This window comes from Rhagoletis pomonella, unplaced genomic scaffold (genome assembly GCF_013731165.1).
Source record: "Rhagoletis pomonella isolate Grant_MI unplaced genomic scaffold, Rhpom_1.0 Rhpom_scaffold_00002, whole genome shotgun sequence".
Taxonomy (NCBI): domain Eukaryota; kingdom Metazoa; phylum Arthropoda; class Insecta; order Diptera; family Tephritidae; genus Rhagoletis; species Rhagoletis pomonella.
The window spans coordinates 114,574,472-114,596,000 of record NW_023458556.1 but is presented as its reverse complement, the minus strand read 5'-3'; the positions used below and the strand labels follow the sequence as shown (position 1 = coordinate 114,596,000).

The 21,529-nt window shown below is 39.9% G+C and overlaps 1 protein-coding gene across 1 annotated transcript in view; it reads left to right on the top strand.

Annotated features, from left to right (window-relative positions):
• The window catches only part of LOC118757213 (serine-rich adhesin for platelets-like), a 258,283-nt gene extending 238,601 nt beyond the window's left edge, over nt 1-19,682 (top strand). The window contains 8 exon segments of the mRNA XM_036491945.1: nt 1,780-2,437; nt 2,503-3,055; nt 3,102-4,400; nt 4,465-6,183; nt 6,368-6,551; nt 6,602-10,250; nt 10,252-17,166; nt 17,168-19,682. Coding sequence (XP_036347838.1) covers nt 1,780-2,437; nt 2,503-3,055; nt 3,102-4,400; nt 4,465-6,183; nt 6,368-6,551; nt 6,602-10,250; nt 10,252-17,166; nt 17,168-17,788 — 15,598 coding nt within the window. The 3' untranslated portion in view covers nt 17,789-19,682.
• The last annotated feature ends 1,847 nt before the right edge of the window (nt 19,683-21,529 follow it).

Here is a 21,529-nt window from a genome sequence, read left to right as displayed (position 1 = left end):
AATATAAATATAAATATAAATATAAATATAAATATAAATATAAATATAAATATAAATATAAATATAAATATAAATATAAATATAAATATAAATATAAATATAAATATAAATATAAATATAAATATAAATATAAATATAAATATAAATATAAATATAAATATAAATATAAATATAAATATAAATATAAATATAAATATAAATATAAATATAAATATAAATATAATTATAAACATAAAAAAATACCTGACATATACACTCTGTTTGGAAATTACCCACATACATATGTATGTATATACTACACATCCCATTGGGAAAATAGGTAAGCACCTTACGAAGTAAGCCATGTTTTCTTTCAGTTTTTAGTACCAAAATTGTCATCATGGCCAATGTTATCGACTAGTAAAGCGCAAAATGAACACCTCCGACGACACATTACGTTGTCAGTTGCAAAGTAACGTGCAGCCGAAGTTATTTCCAAGCCTTATTATATTTCCATAGCTTATCAGCAACTTACACTTCACCCGGCTGTCCTTACCACGTCACTGACGAATCTCCCTTACTTTAACAAAAACGTGGCCGCCTTATGTAAGTAGGAATTTAGAATGTACATTTGGTATCACACATACTTCTGAGCCGCTTTACAAATTAAGTTACGTGTAATGCAGAGCAGTAGCTCGGAGTAGTTCGGTGCTTGGAAATAACTTCGGCTGTACGTTATTTTGCAACTGACAACGTAATGTGTCGTCGGAGGACTTCATTTTGCGCTTTACTAGTAGATGACATTGGTCATGATGACAATTTTGGTACTAAAAACTGAAAGAAAACATGGCTTACCTCGTAAGGTGCTTACCTATTTTCCCAGAGGGATACGGCGTGTATGCCAAACGCAATGCCCCGCATGAAATGACGGTGACGCGCAATAAGGTCAATGAAATTAATGTCACTGACGTTAATACACAATTGAAAAGTGAATTAATGTCAGTGACATTAATACACAAGCCAAAAGTGAAATAATGTCAATTGATATTAAGTCACTTTGGAGTTTATTCACCGTCTAAAAGTGAAGTATGTAATGTTGTAAAAATAGCCCGCTGAGCGAATGTGGATTGCCGTGGTGTTATGCACTTTTAAAGCTGTATACTATGTATGCCGTATGTTAGAAGTGTATTTTGTCAATATTTTTTTGAAAGAGCAATAATGTCCATGCGCTTTCGAAAAGGTAATGCTATTGCCTATGGACGATAAGAAATAGTGTCCATGGACGTTATTTCCGATGCGCCTTATTACACGTCACCGTAAAGCTTGCATGATTTTTTAACATTTTTTACATTAATTCACTTTTCGATTGTGAATTAATGTCAATGACATTATTTCCACAATTCCGCTGACATTATTTCGCTTTTGGCCTGTGTATTAATGTCACTGACATTAATTCACTTTTCAATTGTGTATTAATGTCAGTGACATTAATTCCATTAACTTTATTGCACGTCACCGAAATGACACAAAACCAATTTTATTTCGGTTATCCTGTTTCAATGGTAGCCTACTCTATAAAGTTAAATTGTAAATATTTAGTAGTTTCAGTTGAAATACCATTCAAACACTTTGAAGGATTTCAATTTTTTGCTCTTTTGGGAAATGTTCGGACCATCTAATGCGTGATATTGCATTTTGTGGACACACCTCTTATTGCGACGAGAAGTCTTTTATTTGATATTTGTACATACTTGTAATTTGTTTTGACTATTTATTTTAAATCAATCGATTTTTTTACAGGTACAACTATCTGGAACGTGCACGCCTTCCAAGTAGACTTCACAATTCGTTTACCGGCCGGGGCGAGGAAAGTCCATCCGCAAGCGACGACGATGAGGATCAAGAGGAAGAACAAAATGTAACGGTACAATTAAATGGGACAGCAAATGATTCCACACAAACCTCAACACAAAGCACAACACGCATCTACGCGAGTATAGGTCGTCGTACCACGACTACAACAACAGATACTCCAACCACCCAAGAAACTCCAACTAAATACAATTTATTAGAAAACACGTTTAACAACGAAACACCTGAACCAAATTTACCTATTACTACCACTGCCACAACAGCAAAAGACTCACCCACTCTATCAATAACCATCAAAAATACTAATCCCGATATCATGCCCATTGTAACCACAACCGCCACATCCACATCCACATCCAATCCTACCATTTCCACTACAACTGCTTCCGCAGCCACAACTACATCAACCACATCAAACGATATTGATCTTAACGATTCCGTACCCACAATAACCACTCTTTCACCAAACTTTGAGCAAGAATCAAAAGAGCCTTCACTCCTTTCACTTGATGTCAATCCCCTTATTGAAAAATCCGCCTCTAAGTCAAATCCAACGACCGCAAGTGCTACTGAAAAAAAAGGAAATTGAAGGCATTGAGGCGACAGCAGCCACAACCACTACGACTGAAACATTGACAAGCACCGCCACAGCAACAGCCACCACTACAACGACTGACACTGACCAACCCCCCCACCGTCGACGAGGTAACGAATTTAAGCAATAATCGCTCAAAGACACAATATAAGTACACAACAAGAACACGAAATGTAACAATACCAACAACAACCAAAACCAACACTGACTCAGACAACATAGATGATGAAAATCATATTAACAGCACAAACAACAAGAAAAACTACAAAATTTCAAGTGAAACAAAGAAAACTAGTCTGAAAGCGGGTAGTAGTAGTAGTACGAATGATAAGCTAAGTAGTAGTAATAGAGGTAATACCGTTAAATACTCTGGTGGTAGAAGACAACAACAATTGAACGAGTTACTAACTCGCAAAAATCAAATCCAAAATCAACAGACGGATCCCACAACGGATTCCTCAACCATCATAACTACTACCGAAACAGCACCCACTAACGAGTTCCTGGGGCAAATATCTAGTCCTAGACCTTTCGGTTTCCCCAGGCATCGTACGCGCCCGAACAGTTCCAATCCAACAAATACCGACGAAATTAAGTCCACCACTGAGAGTGCGGAAGAAGATGAAAAAAAGCGTAGTTAAGACGAGGTTATCAGCGGCAAGTGCTTCCAAAAATAAGGTGAGTTCCAATTCAGATGTGTTGCAAGTACAAAAAGGATTGGAAACAAATGAAGAGGGCAGCACTACGCGCACCCACACAAAAACAAAAATGCACACCCACACGCATGTAGTAGATGAAGTAGACGGTGTTAGTGGTATAAGTAGAAACACAAGTAGTCTAAAGCATGTTGTAGATAGAAATTATAGATTAAGTATAAACGAATCACTTTCAGCAGAACAGAGTGACATTAGAGCGAATGCATCCAGTGAGGTAAAGAGTTCGAAATTCGAAGGCAATGCCGAACAACTCTCTAATAGAACTAGTGACAGCCAAATTTACGTTAAAGTTACACAGCCGAATACGTTTTCTACAAATTCCAAAGACGAGACGTTCAAGACAAGTAAGTATCGCGGTAAAAGTTTGACGACAGAGAATGGGTCAGAGGAAAATGGCGTTTCAAAAGTGGCGGACGGGAAGACAAATTTCCGTAGCCGAGGTTTGAAAATGCTTAGCGATGAAGAAGCCATGGAGACAAACGGTGAGCAAAATTTGGGTGTAAAAATAGAAACAAAAGAAATTACTGAAATTGCCAGCTTCAACCGCGCTCAGTCTACAAATACTACACTCATCAAAGACACAGATTCCGAACTGCCTCCTCAATTCAATAGAACCATGATGGAAACCATAACGGATGAAGGTAACGGCGAGTTGAAAATCCAAAGAACTTATACCACAATCACCAGGAATGCAGATAGCTTGGAGCAAGAAAATTCGATTGCTGCTGGAGATTCTAATTTTGCAACCGGAAGTGCATTCGTATCCTCCAACGACATCCAAAACACAACCACTGTCGAAACACGAGATGATGGCAGCGTAATTCGTACAACAACTTATCACATAACTAATACAAGTGAAAATGGCACAGTTATAACGACGACAGTCGAAGAGACAACAATAACTAGAACAAAAGTAGAAAGCCTCAATGTGGGTAGTAATGTGTATAGTGGAGATCGCCACAAATATCAAACAATAACACGTCGTACAGAGGGTCATGATCCATCCACTGAAAACATCCGTTACAAAGCCATTGTGCGGGGCAACGAAGGTGTACACTTAAGCGAAGATAAGTCTTCCTCATTCTTCCGAAATATTGCAGAAGTTGCAAAGCAAGCGGAAAAAAAATCTGAAAGCATGTACCAGGGTATCTCACGTGGTGGTCACTTACCGCAATCTTTTCGTGAAAGCACCTCGGGACAAGTTACAGGGATCGAGGACAAAAAATTCGAAAGCAGATAACGCAACGCTCACTAATGAGCGAGATACAAACAAATATCACACAATTAATCGTACCCACTCAGCGGCTATTAACCAAGATTACTCAACTTTACAGACGTCAAACCAACGCGAAAACAGCCGCTTCACTGACAAAACGAGTAAAGATTCCACTGGTGAGTGGGTTGGTGACAATCTGTCAAAATCACAAACGAGCTCCCAAGAAATAAATAAGCTTAAGGTGACAAATAGTGTAGCTGCCACAAATGGGTCTGCTGCAGCTCTAAATAACAAAACTGCGACCCTTGAGGGCGCAATGGAAGCTGAGAATATCGCGGCGGAAATTTTTGACGCAGAAATAAGCTTAACAGGACCAAATTTAAAAAATATTTCCGCAGAAATCTCAGTTTTTGAAACAAATTCGAAAACCGAAAGATATTTCCCAAACAACCCCACAGATCTTGATTATACTACTATTTCTGTGGAATTAACTACTAATATTCCAGAAGTTAGTGAAACAACTCTGTCCTCCACAGAGCACACTGAACAGCAAGTCATAAAGAAGAATTCAACTGAAATAAAATTTACAGTTCGAAATAGACCTACTCCCATCAAACCGCATTCACCAGCACACACTGTCACCAGTACAACCTCTCGGAAAGGAACAACAGACATCACCGAAGATAGCTCCATCGAAAAGCACCAGAAGGTACGAAGAAAACCAACTATAATCACTGCACCAGAAATTACCGCCGCCAGTAAAGCTGCAATATCCTCAGAAATGGGAAAAATGTCTAACAAACAAGTTTTTACACGTTATAAGGCTCTCTCATCATCCGAAAACGTAGAGAAAAACTCGACTGAAGTAAGATTCAAAGTTCGCGGCAAACCAACTACAACTACAGAACCAGAGGTTACAGACTTCCCAGGATTGAGTGAAACTATATTATCATCCTCCTCTGAATCCGGTGAGATTTCTAGTAAACGAAACGTTACACGTTACAGAACTGGTATAACAACCGACGACATCCAGAACTATACAATTAAAGCAAAGTCTAAAATTCAAGGTGCAACCACTACAACCTTCAGGCCAGAAATCATTACCTTGGCAGAAACAAGTAGAACTAAAAGTCGAAGCAGACCCACTACAATTGCAACTACAGCACCAATTACGACCACTGAGGCTGCATCGAATGATGAGAACTCGAAACTTCAACGTGATCAAACTACAACCGTTATACCGGAAACTACTGACGTCCCAGATACAACCGATATCCCGCTGGAATCGACTTCCGAATCCAGCACAATCGCGAATAAACGAACCTTTTCTAGTAAACATGGCGGAATATCCTCTGAAATCGTAGATGCAAACTTCAGTGAAGAGATGACTACCATTCCAGTTAGACTAACTACAACTACTGCACCAGAACTCACCACTCTCCCGGAAATAGCGGAAACTACTATATTGTCGGCCGAAGTTCTAAAGCTCTCAACGACTGAAGCAACATCAACCGACTATCCAGAAACGACGGAAAGAATTATGGCTGGCTCTTCTGAATCAAGTGAAAACTTTAACAACAGTAACTTCAAAAGTAACAGAGTAACAACGCCGTCTGAATTTGAGGAGGATAAGATGACTAAATCTAACTTTAAACATCGTAAAACTAGTGCTTCCACTGTTATTAATGATGATGCCGTATCACACACCTCAGCTATCAGTCACCGAAACTTGGTGCAATATAAAGATGAAACTTCATCCGAAAATGTGAAGAAAATCAGTGCTGGTGTAAAGTCCAAAGTTAGAGGTAGGCCACTTACAACGACTCTCCCAGAAATAAATGAAACTACGGAGTCAGCTCCTTTTGAATATGAAACAACTTCAAGTGTGGGCACAACATCTGAAGTGCTAGAGGATAGCACTAAAAAAAACAAACAAAAGCTGGCTTGGCAAAACAACAACCATGGCATCAGTAACCACCATCTACCCAGACACAACCGAAAGTTCATTCTCATTTATACCCGATACAACCACCTCCGGGCCAAGTTTCGAGATTCGCCAGGGTAGCACATCGACTGAGGCACCAGAGGATAAGTTTATTCAAACAACACCTATGGATAAAGAAACATCATCAACAATAGTAGCTCCAGTTACTACGGACACTCCAGAAAAAAAGTATATCAACTGCATTACCCACCACTGAAGCTAACGAACCAGTTATAACCACAATTCCGTTACCAGCGAGTATTTTTGACTCAACTACAAACGACGTTCGTTTTTTTTGAAAATATAACCACTAAAGCCCCAGAAATAGCTCACAGCACCGGAAGCCAAGGTGTAACTTCCACTCCTGAGCAAACGACAACGGAAAGCATAACCACGGCAGCCACCCCAAAGAGAAATACGTCACAACAAGAAAATGACGTGACAAAGCACACCTTTCACAAAACGTCTTTCATCAAGACAAAAATACTTAACAAAGTTTCGAATGCAATGACAGCAAGTGTCGGTGGAGCAGAGTTGCCTACAAGTGAGCCCAAATTTAAAAATAAGGCTCAGACTACACACGAGTATGTACTAAAAAATAGTGCTGAGGCTACATCCACATCTTTGCATGGATTTGCTCGAAATAAATTACGGGTAGCGGTAAAGCGGGAACAGATATTGCACAGCTCACAAGAAACATCATTAGAAAATATAAGTAGACAATCCAGTGGCAATAGCAAAGATGAAATCCATAACAGCTCAACAACTGAAACTCCACACCGACGCACTACTCATCGGGGTACCTACCGTCCAAGTATGGATAAGGATGACTTGTCCTCCTTACTATCTGTGGACGTAAATAAACATCGATCTTATAATCGAACCCAATACAACCTCGGAAAGGGAATAGACGTGGATGGTGTAAATAAAGGAAGAGAAAATGCCGATTCGTCAAGTGAGCTTAGGCTCCGACAATCGAATGCCTCACAGCAGGAAACAATCAACTTTGACTCACATGTGAAGGTAGAGGCTCAAAATGTGGACCAGGACTTGAAGTCAACAAATGCAAGTGAGCACATCAGAAGTCGTTCGAATACGGGAAATCGAAAAACTACTGTAATTAGAAGAAGAATAAATAGCAGTCGAAATGCTGTCAAAATAGCCAAGGAGACAATTGGAGTAAATGGAGGTGAAGTAAGCCTTAATTTAGGCAAAAAAGAGAGGACTATAGCCACTTCCGGGTTAAATTCAACTAAAACTTCTGCTACAGTGCAAGACTTAAATCATAAAGGAACTACTAAAAACGCGGCGGCTACTTTTACCTCTGAAGAGGTAGGAAACTCTGCCGAAAATGGATCTGATCAGTCTGGTTCGAAGTCAGCAAAGCAAGCAGATAGTATATTAACAGCGAGTGAGTCAGAAAAAGTTGACATAGGAACGGATGAAAGTTCTTTAAGCGAAAATGGCAAAGGAAGAAGCAAAGACGGCCCAAAGATCGATGAGAATATTTCCGAAAATGATTCATCAACAAAAGAATCATTAATAGCAAGCTCTTCTAGCTACAAAGGAAGAGATGCGAAGTTAGATATTTCTGCTCAAAGTAATCAAAGCAGCACAACCTCCAATACGGAATCCACATCGAATTCAAAACGTCTCAGCACAGTTTCGAAAAATTTAAAAATAGTTGGAACTGACATTAATTCAACATTGCAGGTCGCAACGGAAACTTGGAATGCTGAGAATACAGAAAGAAATTCGACAGAAGCCTCTAAATTTCCCGCAAAAGAAATTAGTTCAGATCAATCATACGATACAAGTAACGGTAGTTTAACAAGGAACCGAACTTCTCTCAAACCATATAGCACACGTGCTAGATATGGCGCGCGTGCGCAGTACTCGAATCAAGGCAGACTCAAAGCCGCAAACCGTGTTGGTAGTTCGGAAAGAGTTTCTGCTACCAATGTAATAGAAGAAAATGGTGTCATAAAAACTGGAACGCGTACCTATAATACAGCTGATAATGCGAAACAGAAGACCTTTAAACGTGTGCACACCAAAACGGTACAAAAAACTGAACCTGAATATGAGTATGTATATGAGGTCGTAACTGAGAAGATACCGGCCAGTACACCACGACCTGTAACACGAAACCGTGGTGGTGTACGCTTCCGAGATGCGGATTTATCTTCACTTCTTTCACTAGATTTTGCGCCGAAATCAAGACGAAAGCAAGACAGTGAAAAGACGATCGTCAAGACAAGAAGAAAAGTAATTAGAAAACCACCTACTGTGATGGAAAATGACAATGTTGAGGAATATGAATATGAAGAAAGAACCAGACCACCACGACCAACCACAACGAATGAAGCTACTCCAATTACGCGTCGGACACGACCTACAAGGCCATTGCGACCGACAACAACAACATCGCAAAGTGTTAGTGTGATAGAAGGAGAGGAAGAAGTGCAACTGGAAGCGATAACTACGGCGCCAAAACAAATAACCAGAATAGAGGTTTCTTTAAAGAGGCCACGTTTTAGGGAAACAACAAAAACAACCACTGAGGTTCCCGAGACCACCGAATCCGTAAAGACAACCACTGAGCAAGTGATACAGACAACGCGAAAAGGTTTTGCATTCAGAAGGCCGGTGGCAACAACCCAGGAACCAACTGGCACTACTGCAACAGCAATTACGAAAGACAGTGGAGCAACAATAAAGCCAGAGTTACGCCAAAGAGTAATAAATTTACAAAGGCCGGTGAACACAACGGAAGAAGAAAAGGTGAAAGACGATAAGCTTGACCCTGAAACTGCCTCGAAGCAATCCGTTGAAATTAGTACACCGAATTCTCACATAACTAACAGTGATGAAGACGCAATTGCGACAACCACACTGACTCCACTTGAAGCAACTACGTCGCAGACTACTAAAACTATGCCTTCAACCACTACTGCTGATGCTGTGACAATGATAACCACAGCGAGATCTTCTGAAATAACTTCGTCCCACAATTCCAAATCTGCGGAGGATTCTTTTGATATTATCAAGAAACATATCTCCAGCGCTATGAGTACACTAAATGAAAATGGCGAAGGTAATAGTTTCAGGAGTGGTACTACAACCTTAACAAAGACAACGCTTACAAATGCAACTGCACATAATGACGATGGTAATCTCGCAACAAATTTAGAATCAGAAACGGGTGCTTCACTTGAGGAGTCGGTTTCGAAATTGAATAATGAGCTCAGCGACAACGGTGAAGATTCTTCCATCTCATTGCCAATTTATCACAGAAGGAAATATTACCAGTACTACAAAGATTCGCCAGTGATCTATATAGGCAAACCACAGCCACCTCTTTCGACACAAACCAGCTCTGTCGATATAAAGAAACAAATACACGAAGTTTTTAATATAAGTAATGACAGCAATACATCTGTTGCCTCTGATGAGAGCAACACAAATGATGAGCATTTTTTTATTGAAAACCCCCGGGTCAAAGTAGATGGGCACCTGGGGGCAAAATCAATCGGTTCAAAATTTACAACATCTGGAGAAGAATTAATTGATGACCAAAACGCAAAATCCGAATTGGAACAAATATTTGCTGCAGGTATTGTTCCATCGACCAACAAGCAAGCCAAGGACGAAATTGATGAAAAGCGCAACGAATCATCACATCGTGTTGGTAAAACCTTTAGAGAACAAAACTCCAAAATTACAAAACTTTCGGCCCTTAACCCCGACTTAGATTCTGCCCAAGCCAACCCCACTACTGAAACAATATTACAACAAGAAACACCGACTATTAAAATAACAATACTTCCACAAGATTCAGATGATCGAAACGAAGACTCACGCGCCTTGCGCAATTATACAAGAATTAACCACATACGTACTACAACAGAAACCTCCAAAAAAAAGAGTTATCAGCGCGCTATATCAATTGCGAACCAAATCTACTATTGAAAACGATACTAGTAAAACCATAAATGAGACTGAAGAGCAACAATCAAATAGGACACAGTCTGTGTCAGAAAAAGTAGAAGTGATGCAAAATGTTGATGTCGAAAATGAGAAGAAAACCACTAACCTAAATGTTGTTAGTGCAACAAATCGACGAATTTTCAATAGATTTACTAAACCAACTCGTCGATTTTCAACGAAAAGCCCAGCTGATGATCAATTGAAGCAAGACTCCACAAACGATGACCAAACTATATCCAGTCGTCCCTTTGCTAGAGTGAGTTCAACAAGAAATTCAGCGGATACCATTACAAATGATCTCTCGGAGAGTACAACTAGACGCTCTTTAAATTCTCTAAACTTATTAGGATATAGAACATCGACTGCTAAAACACCAGATAAAAGCGAGTACAGTGAAATAGAATGGGAGAAAGACAATACCGTAAAGACAACACGCAGGCCTTTGATTACCTTGAACAGATTTAAAGCTACAACAGAGAGATACGCAAAAGAACAAGAAAGCAGCGAGGTAAACCCAACAGAAAATACGATTACAACAGCAACAATAAGACGGACTTATTCTGCAATAAATAGACTACCTCCCAAATCCACTACGCCGAGAACAGATTATGAAAATTCAACAGAGAGTTCAGATGAGGATAGCACTAGTATTAATCTAAGCACCGAACGCCGACCCATACTTGCAGTAGACAGACTGCGGAGCACAACGGAAAAAACTGTGGAGTATAATCAAGCAACTCGTCGCCCCTATGTGTCGCTTATTCGTAAAGTGCCGACAACATCAACCGAAAGTAACAAGGACGAGCTCGAATTACTGAATGGTATTTCTACTACCGAAAGCTCACCAGAGAATGTCCCCACACTAGCATATGCAACCACAAATAGATTTAAAAACAAAGTTTCCACTGAAAGTTTTATCAAATCTAGTATTGACGAAGCAGAGAAAGGAGAAGAAAAATATGAACTGAGCGGAGAGTATACAACAAAGCGTACTTATTTGGCTTTGAATCGTTTGCGCACAACCACCGAAATAGTGGAAAGTGCTGAATCGAGTCAAGGCGATGTAACAGAAATGGCTGAATATCACTCTGGTATTCTCAAAGAAAGCGAGATTGAGATCGCTGAACAAATAGCCAAGCACAGTAATAGCTCAACCTTAGATGCTGATATTGAAGATACTACGATGAGTGGAGATATAAAAGAACAAAATGCAGAAAGCGTTATCCTAACTGCTACATCGCGCAGGCCTGCCATAATACCAAAGCGTATTTACACCCCAACCACTCCAAACGCAAAAACCAAGGAAACTGAAATAGAAGAGAGTGGTAATACTATTCACAAACGAATACAAAGCAGCACCTATTCAGGTGAAACACTAAGTACTACAGCTGGTGAAACCGCAGTTCGTGAATTTACACTTAAACCGACTGTAATCCGAAGACGTTTGAATGCAACGAGTACAACGCTGGAAACAGATCTAACTACCGATGCCACAGAGAGTGTAATTCTACCTACAACGCGTCGTGTTTATGCGACTTTTACTAGAACGCAATTGAGTACAACAACTATAATTCCAAATGAGTCGTTAGAAAGTGATGAAGACACTTCAGATACGATGATGGAAGGTTTCACTTCTGCCACCAAACTTACTTCTGGGCAAACGAATAGACACAGGGCGCTTTTGTCGCAAGAAGCGGCAAATTCCGAGGTGATAGAAAATGACACTGGAGACACAACCCGTGCCCAAAGAAACTTCACGACTTCGAAAACTGCAGATGTCAAGTTAAGCAGCGATGCAGTTACGCAGGATTCAACAACCACAGTTCGCAATTTCAATCGCTCGATCCGCTTTCGTATTACAACCGAGGCAAGTGCGGTGCCAAGCGAAAAAGAAACCACTGAAACGCCGGCAGATTCAACGATTCGCCGCGCGTTTAAAACATTCGATCGTTCAAGGACAACAACTTTAGCACCTACGGAAACGTTGACAACAAAACGCACTTTTAGTATTTTTAGCCAAAAAGAACGGCCAACTACAACAAAGCGGCCCTTAACACCAGCAATAAATAGAAGTATATACCAAAAGCACGAAGAGAGAGATTTGGGCGAAGAGGAATACAGCGAGGAATACGATGTGCTGATAACTTCGGATAGGTCAACATTCCAAAAGCCTCAGACCTTTACGAGGCAACAACTCGGTACACGAAGTCCATTTACTCGACCCTTCACAGAAATTACAGAAACGTATGATAAATATGAGGATAGTGAGGACGAAGACGATGAAAGTTCTGTAGAAACTAATGACCGACCACAGTCACTAAGGCGACTACAAGTACCTAGACCTTCAAATGAACTGCAGAGTAGTCTAAAAAACTTACGAAATAGTGTAAAACAAAGTGAGACACGAAATAAAAATGGCGAGGGAGTAGTGAACCCGAGACCGCAATCACTTTTTACTGTCAGGGCAAAGACTATAGAAACAATTAATAATAGAAGAACGAAAATCATTTTGAACGATGACGAACTAGACAACAAGCAGGAAATTGACATTGATGAAGAGGGCAATAGCAAGAGAGTTGCCAGGCCTTATGTGAAAAATAGAGTACCTAGTTTGTCCGCAAGTCGTAGTAATACTAATCGTTTCGGCACCTTAGCAAATTATTTAAGTAAATCTAAATCTAACAACACTCAAATAACCGATGATGTTAGTAGTAATGTAGATAAAGAAGCGGAACGTGAGGCTGATAATCTGATTGATAAACTTGATTATAATGATGAAGCTGATGATCGCAGCTATAATGATAAGGGTAATGAAGTTAATTCTAACCGACGTTTTCAGAAATATCAATACAACCGCTCAAGATTAACAAGTACCACAACAACGACTACTGCTGCTCCTCCTACTGCCACGAAAGCACCATCAAACCTATTTTCATCGAAGCAATTGTACCAGTCGAGCAGGAATAGAACAGCAACTACAACAACAAATCAGGTAAATGCGTTAGTAGATGAAGGGGATGATGACATTGATGATGAATACAGCACAACCACAATCACCGAAAGCACTCTGAGCTCTAGTCCAACTCCCACACTCAGACGGATACGGGTTTTAAAGTACCGTCGTCCCATCGGCGGCACAAATACAATTAGTAATGCTACTTTAGTTAATACTTTAAATAGTGATAGTAGTAATTCCACAGTTTTTAGTGTTACTAATACTACCAACACTGTTAGCCATGGTTTAGATACGCTCAACTCGAGCAGACAGAAATTAAATCGGACAAGATTAGAACCTCTGAATACCCAAGACTCAAATGCAAATGAATCGCAAAGCGAAAGTCCAGTAAGTGCAGATGTGGTACCCACTAAACGGTTCCGTAAAGTCATACGCAAATTAATTCGGCCAGTTAATCGCACTGTTGACGGCACTCCGGAAGTGCCATTTACAGATCAATCGCGTGTTAATGCCACGCGTTACGGTTCTAGACGTGGGAATAGTTTCCGAGAACATACGATTGTTTCTGAGAATGTGGGAAGTACGACCACTTCATCGAAAAACTTTAGCTTAGAAAGTCTTAATTCAAATGTCACGTCGAACGACAGTAATTTCAATGCTTCTAGAACTATTTTATTTGGCAGAGGCAGTCGAGCTCGTTTCGGTAACCGCCTTATAGCTAATAGCAATAGAGAACTGCCGAAAGTGGATGATGACGTTTCTGAAACGCACAATGAAACAGAAACTGAAGAAGATAACGTGAGTGTAACAACAAATACGCCTTCAGTTATTTCTACACTCTTAACAGATAAAGACAGCAGCTCTAGCAATATTACAGTTGTATTGACGCGCTTTAGTAGCACGACGAAGGGTGCCATTGAAGATGCACAAGCTGTTAATGAAAACGATAGTGAAGATGAAAACGTAAATGCCGAGGTAGATGTGAAAGATGAGGATAATGAGGAGGTGAGTGCAACATCATCCGCCTCCTCAGAAGAACAAGACACGGATGTTCAACGTAGTCGGTTGAATAAGCTTACCTTTACACGTAACAATGCTGCACAAATTACTCCAACGAATTCTAATGACGCTACAGTTCAAGAAAAACCACGACCCGATGTTGCATCGACACGTTTGAAAAAGCTATTACCCGATGACAATACGGCAACCGCTATAACCAGCAATGAGCTGCAACAAAATGAGATCGGAAAAGCCGTTCATGATACTCAAACGAAGAGTATAGCATTCCGACGTCCATTCAGTCTGATTTCACATACAAAAACTACACAAAACGAAAGTGAAAGCCACAGAGAAATACTAGAAAATGTAGAAGTAACAACGACCAAAGCTCCTTTTACTCGCCCAACGTTCCGCAGAAAATTAATCGCTAAACGCCCATACGTCCCAGCGAAGGTTTCCGGTATTACCATTTCAACTATAGTTCCGACTTCACCGAAACCAACAAGAAAGTTTGTGCGGCGCAAGTTCGGGCGCTTCCATCCCTTCAATGCCGTTAATCGCAACAACGGCGAGGGTTTTGTCCGCATAGATCCACGAAGTCAACTGCTTCCAGGAACGAAGCGTTTCCGTCTTGAGAGCGGCAAGCGGGTACCTATTCCAGATACTGAAACTTTAGGAGAGGATGACGAATATGAAGAGTACGAGGACGAAGATGAAGAGGAAGAAGAGTCAACTCCGAAAACCGACCAAAATAAATCCCAAAATCCCCTCTCACCTATCTCAGTTATTACTCTAAGACCAGTAACACGCCCGTCAAGTTTATTCAATAGAACATCAACCACATTGTTGCAACCGGTTAGGGACAATGAAAAAGAAGTTGAAGAAGAAAATGAAGAAGACGAAGATGGTGAAGGGGATAAGGAGGAAGAAGAAGAAGAAGAAGGCGAGGACGGAGAAGATGGAGAAGATACCTATGTGGATAACGATGCACCAAAAGACACAACACCTAAGTTCAATGCGCCCACATACCGGCCCAAGGACAATCGTGTTCCACCAGGTGCAAGACCCGTCCTACCTTCTTCATCTACACCATCATCATCTACAGGTAAAGTATCTTTTAACGGAAGAGGACGCCAGCAACCTAATCGCTTTGCCTCAAGCACCTCAGGTAATCGTTTTGGTTCATCTACGCCAGGTAATGCGCGCACTACAAATAGACCGCGCATCGTGAACCGACCGCAAGGTGTGGCACCGCCAAGTCTGCCAGTTAAACCAATTGCCACCACTTTTGAACGTACCACTCCGGTAATCCCAACCAAACCGGCACCATTTATTCCAACCAACACACGTTCTTATGAGCGAAAATACACAGCCACCTCCACAGAAACACCGGAAACTAATAGCGATAACTCACTTATTGAAGATCTAAATATTGAAGCACTAAATGCACGCAACAAAAAGATATTTGATATCAACAGCAAAAAACACACTACCCTTAAACCGAAAATCGCCATAACAGGCAGTAAACAAACACCAACAGATCAAGAACAAGATACACAAGATCTTACCAAACAAAACACAGAAACTGAAAACGATGATGAATACACCTCAGTTGTTGGCGGTAACGAAGGTTACATAACCACAACGCCACGCACACCCGCCTCCGGCGACACGAACACCGATTATTATATCAATGCTAATGAAATCTCTTCACAGGACAATGAGCCAGGCGCAGAACGTACTGGGTACACGACGCAACAAACACCTACCACGACTCTTATGCACGTTTTCACGCAGACAGGCCACGACGAGCCAACACATCGGCCACCAACAGCGAATGCCAACTTCATTGGCCGCCTTGTCCCCGAGAGAGCACGTCCGAAACACAAGGTGGTAGAGATCAATCGTATTGTCGAGATTACCTCAAAAGAAGACAAGCTACGGCGCAAATCAAAGGCGAATCATGAGTTCCTCCAGCCGATCGGCACGTCAAATATACGGGTCGAGGAATTGCCCCATGTAGAACAGCTGGGCGAAATCAGCGTTGTGAAGTATGTCCATCTAGTCGATGGCAGTGACATTTCCATCGACGGCCACAGCACAGTTACCGATTACACTCCAACTGAGCCAACGGTCTCAATGCCCGTAAGAAATTCGTTGCCCGAGGGCGTACCTTACTATGTGCCCCAGTATGCGTACTCTACGGAGAGTGCACAAGCACGAACTACATTGGAACAGCGGAATGGTAAAGCACTGGTACCCGAGGTGATAAGAAGCGCAGTTGAGAGTTCGACAATATCCTTGGAAGCCCTATTCGATGGCGAACGGCAAGGTAAAGAATTAAATTCTGTAAATAGTGTGTACTACATATTCGGATCAGATGACAAAAATTCAACCAGTACCAGTACCAATACCGCTAACGTGAACGACAGTGAGAACGAAACCCAAAACATAAAAATCACAATTCCAAATACAGGTACAAGTACGTCTTTACCGACCTTGTTAACGATGACCACCACTGAGAGTGCTTTGCCCCTTAACCTAAATAGTGATATTGTAAATAACATACCTAACGAAGCATTCCCAAATTTAGAGTCCACAACGATTGTAGGCAATAGCTTTGTTGAGGAGAGCACAACAAACATACCGCTCATATCAAACTCAACCACCATTGAGGCAACACTTTCCGTAAATGGTGCCGCAGATGATGTTAACAACAATTTCTTGGAAACGACCACAGTTAAGACCGCAACAACCGATGATGGTCCTACTAATGCAGATAATGCGGTTAAGTTAAATACATACGTAAGACCCGTTGTCCCTCTACCCCTGTTACGCCCTGAATCCAATGAGTCCTCCCCCCTTAGTTATTACAATAGCTAATCTTGACAAAGTCATACTCAGTAAAGTAGATCGCACCAGTTCAGCCGAAAATAAATCAACTACCTACACAGACACAGTCTCGCAAACGAAGACACAAACACTATTGGGAGAGCCTAGACCCGTAGATTCGAATGCGGAGTACTCAAGTCGCTTTGCTTCCATTATTGAGGCTCCCACCAATCTCGTACACGTTGCAGGTGGTAAAGCCAACAACAAAGTTGAGGGTATGTCTCAGCACGAAGTGCACAGTGTTGGTAGTGGTAGTGGCAATACTGATGTAGGTTCTAGTGTTAGTGCGAGTAGTAATTCGAGTAGCTTAAGTAGTGGCAGCATAGTGACAGAAGTGATAAGTTTTAGTACAAAGACGCATGTTGTGCGAAAGAAGAAATCTCGTAAACATAGAGCGCGAAAATTGGGAAAGTCCAGAAAGCGCCCCACCACCACAGTGCCACCAGTCATCGCTGCAACTGGAACAACCTCACCGAGAGTAAACAGAGTGGATGAGGGGTACCTAAGTAGCAGCAGCAGCACAAGCACAACCAAGTCTTCAGCTAAAACGGCGACAACGCCCAGAGTAAGGGTGGTGAATATTGCTTAATAGCGATGAAGCCTGGAGCTTTCGTTTAGCTTATTTCAAGAGTTATTTTTGGAAAAGGGAAGTCGAATCAAATAACAGAAAGTAGTAGTAGTTGCCCATATCGATTGAAAATTGTTGAAGAGGATCGAAAAGAAATGATTATCTCTAAACAATAGCGTTTTTTGCTTTAAATACTCATTATAGTTTATAAATTTCTAGTCTTACCGTTATTTTGTCCACAACCATGACATATCGTTATACATATATGCTGAGGTGTATTAATATGTTAATAAATAACTGTAAATAAATATTAAACGTATCTATGAAAAAAACCATTGACTTCGTTTGCTTCTTAACAATTTTTATTTGAAACTAATGGAAGCCTAGCATTAATCTCTCTTTCTCTCTCACACACACTATTTGCTTTACGCTTTCTCTTCCAGCTCACTGTCACTCTCTTCTAGCCATTTATTTTTGTTTTCCTTTTATACCCAATGCATAAGGTTGTTAGTGCCACATAAACTCAGATCTGAAATCAGCTGACAAACTAACGGGGTGGCTTCTGAACAAACATGAGAGATGATCACAGTACATTCATAATTTGTTTTCTAAAGATATGTCACTTCTACAATGAAAAATTACGACAAAAGTATAATTTATTCATATGTATACGGGTAAGAAGTATCTTCAAACAAAGTTTAGTCTTTAAGGGCCTAAATTTCACTTCACTTTGACAAAAAACTATCAATGCAAACTTTAAACAAACATTATTATAGTCTAAGCTTTTCGATGGAGCAAACTTTGGTACAATTAAGATGGAAGGAAGGAGGAAAATATAAATTGGATCATACTTGCAACTTGCAAACGCCTTTCCTAAATGTTGCCCTAGTCTTTTTGAGATAAATGCTCAGAACATCGACGACCACGAGAGCTTGAACCTTGAACGCGCCCAAACTAAATATTTTTAAAACTTAAAAAAAGTTATTTTAGCGGGATATGTTTTGGTAGTCATTAGGTTAGAAGAAGAAAGAAATTCCAAAAGCACATATGAGAGTTTTAGGTCACAGTAGATACCTCAGATTACACTCGATCAGCGACGACCAGAGAGAACATTCACTCTATAAGCTCCCATATAAAATCGCGATAAATCTTAAAAAAAATACTCCTTCGAAATATTTTGATAGTGACTGATCTACTACTTTAATCTCAAGCAATTCTAACAAACCCCATTCCCGTTCTCTTCCACTGGTAATTTATCTGAAGTCTTTAAACCTCAGAAATTTTAAAGATTCCCCTCCCCCCATAGAGGGGTACTAAAGCGGAAAATGAGTGTGAGGGAATTTGGAAAACCCTCAATCTAACTATGCATTGGATATAAAGAGTAACACCTGAACATTAATATATTTTTTTTTCTTATTTTTTGACCATAACCTCATTATGCCTGACTATCGTCGTAAAATTTAGCTGATACCGATTCCAGTTTTGAATTTTTTGTAGCGGTTATTTATGAGTAAGCTGTTTTTCATGGCAGAAATACACTCGGAGGTTTGCCATTGCCTGCCGAGGGGCGACCGCTATTACTTAGCCTTTTTTTTTGATGCTGGGTTGAACTGGGCGTGAACCCAGCCTATGCGGAAGGGTGGCGCGCACTATTAACCACTACACTACAACGGCCTCTTCTCATAAAAATACAATCGCCGTTCGGAGTCGGCGTAAACTGTAGGTCCCTCCCCCTTTTTTTTTGTGTGACAACATCAAGGCGCACACCACAAATCGGAGGAGAAGCTCGGCCAAACACTACCATATGTGAAAGCGCCATTCAATTATTTACTTATAAGTAAATAAATTAGTTACTTATCCACACAACGGCTTTTTTACTCTGAGGAATCGTTAGTGTTCATGTTCTTCACATAAAGATAGACAAGCATATGTATGTATGTACATTAGACCATATATAATGCGACCAGACTTCGACTCAAATTTTAGTATTTGGTATAGTAATGATCCTTCATAATTTCGCCACTGTAGGAAAATTCTAAGAGGTCGCTCATCGAGCGCTCATAATTCCCATAGGAATAACACGTAAGAAAATTAGGAATTTTCTTTTGAGGCCAATATAATTTTCTAGGATGAATCAAAACGCTCGAAACTATAAGAATACATTGATTACATGACATTTAAGTATTATGGGGGCTCAGATTCTTTAAATTCCCAAACTATCCCCTTTTTAATCTCTTTCCTAGTTTGGGTCAAATATAGTAGGTACCCAGAAAAAAAATCGGTAATCGCTTTTAGAGGTAACGTGTTCTAGAAGGCATAGCGTTATAATGCCTTCGATTTTTTTTCGCTTCTTTTAGGCATTGCCGGTAATGCAAAGTAGAATGTCCTACAATATTTTATTTATTTCGCGTCTTTGCTTCATTTCAGGGAATGCAAAGTAGAATGTCCTACAATATTTTATTTGTTTCGCTTCTTTGCTTCATTTCGGAGAATGCAAAGTAGAATGCTGCACCGTAGTCAGCTGAAAAATAGAATGAATATCCAAAAATTCTTTTTCTACTGTTACTTTCTGTGGAAATTTGTCTCGCATAAAAATCATGTTTTGCTTTGTTCAATTTGCTGCGAAGTTGAAGTCAGTCAATGAAGTGAAGTACAAGAGTGAGGAAGTCCAATTTTAAGCTTAATTAAATATGCATGTATGTACATACCGATTTTTAAGTAAAATCTAAATACCTAAATACATACATATGTATGTATAAAAACAGATTTATAAAAATTTTAATTAATTTTAATCTTTTAAGACATTTTCTGATTTCAATTTAATATAAATAAATATGTACTTAACTAGGCATTCTACATTAGTTTCTCTGTAAGGCATTCTTTGTTCGCTTCTCTGGATTCTGTTTATCCATGCGTTCTCCCTTCATTTGAAGGTAATGCTGCGGGTAAGGGCTTACCGCCAATGACATGCCCATGTTAAAATAAGGCCTTCTTCAAGCGAAAGGGTTAGCTATTCCTATTACAAACAAAAAAATAAAAATTGGAGTTTAGAGAGTCTGAGCCCGCATAACACTTAAATGGCGTGAAATCAATGTATTACAGTTTCGAACGCATAACACTTAAATGGCGTGAAATCAATGTATTACAGTTTCGAACGTTTTGATTGATCCTAGAAAATTATATTGACCTTAAAAGAAAATAACATATTCACTTTGAATTCAAATGGAATGGGACTGAAATTCACTCGGAAGTGAATTGCAGAACCTGCCTCATTTTCTTACATCGTATGGACGCGCGACCTCTTAGAATTATCGTAGAAAGGGGTGATTACTATACCAAATACTACAATTTGGGTCGGTGTTCGGTCGCATTGCAAGATTTTTTTTTGTTTGGCGTGGTCTAATGTACATACATACATACATACATATGTATGCTGCCATTAAAAGTTTAGCTTGAATTAAAAATAATTTGCTTGCTATACTGCTGCTTTTTGCCACATTCTCATCTGCATTTTGCAAAATAAAAAACAAAAACATACTGCTTAAAAAAGCAAATATCACATAAAAACTTATCTCAAACAAAAATCTAATTTCGAAACGTACATACATACCTGCGTATATCGCGTGTACAAACATATTTAATTATAATCATAAATATGTAAATATGCAACTTTTCTGGCTGCTATTCGCCCATTCGCCCAAATCAAAAAAAAAAAATAAAACAAACAATTTCGAGCGAATAAATTAACTAAAGCAATGATAT